The 497-nt window shown below is 40.4% G+C and overlaps 1 protein-coding gene across 1 annotated transcript; it reads right to left on the bottom strand.

Moving 5' to 3' along the window:
- Positions 1–30: 30 nt before the first annotated feature.
- LOC108254341 (chitotriosidase-1-like) lies at positions 31–465 on the bottom strand (the record flags this gene model as incomplete). Its single annotated transcript, XM_017449344.1, has 2 exons — positions 331–465; positions 31–169 (listed from the first exon to the last, which is right to left on the bottom strand). Coding segments are annotated over exons 1-2 (212 nt in total), but the record flags the coding sequence as incomplete, so codon positions are not given.
- Positions 466–497: the final 32 nt, after the last annotated feature.

Below are 497 nucleotides of genomic sequence, written 5' to 3'. Positions count from 1 at the left end.
AGTTTGTTGTTATGAGGTCGAATGACGAGCTCTTGTTCATCCAAATCGGCAAAGGCATACACGAGGTGGGTACATAGTGAGCCATCTATGTCTTCTGGAGAGTATTTGCCTTCAGCTTGCCGGAGATATGCCCAGCTTGTGTAGTAGCAGATCACCTTGTATGGTTCCTCTGTAAGGAAAAGGAGTGTGGTAAGGAAATCGTCTTTTGAATCAGTCGACAAAGGAATGCAGATGCCCTTTTGTTTTTCATGCTTTGTAGGTTGAGACACTGAGTGTTTTGACATGGTATTAAGTGGTTATAAAAATTTAGATAGTGAACTAGGTATTCACCTTTCTTTTGAGAACTATCCTTGAGGACTAGGTCACTTTTCCTTTCGGTCATTGGTAGCACAGCAGTTTTCATGTTCTTCAATTTATACCGGTATCTCTTGTCACAATTTGCCAAAAATGGCCAATCACAAATGGATCTTGCCTGGAAAAACAAACAGATAAAATAG

The sequence above is a fragment of the Diaphorina citri genome, unplaced genomic scaffold (assembly GCF_000475195.1).
Source record: "Diaphorina citri unplaced genomic scaffold, Diaci psyllid genome assembly version 1.1 scaffold48597, whole genome shotgun sequence".
Classification (NCBI taxonomy): Eukaryota; Metazoa; Arthropoda; class Insecta; order Hemiptera; family Psyllidae; genus Diaphorina; species Diaphorina citri.
Note: the sequence above shows the minus strand (reverse complement) of the source record. Positions and strands in the feature narration are given on the sequence as shown.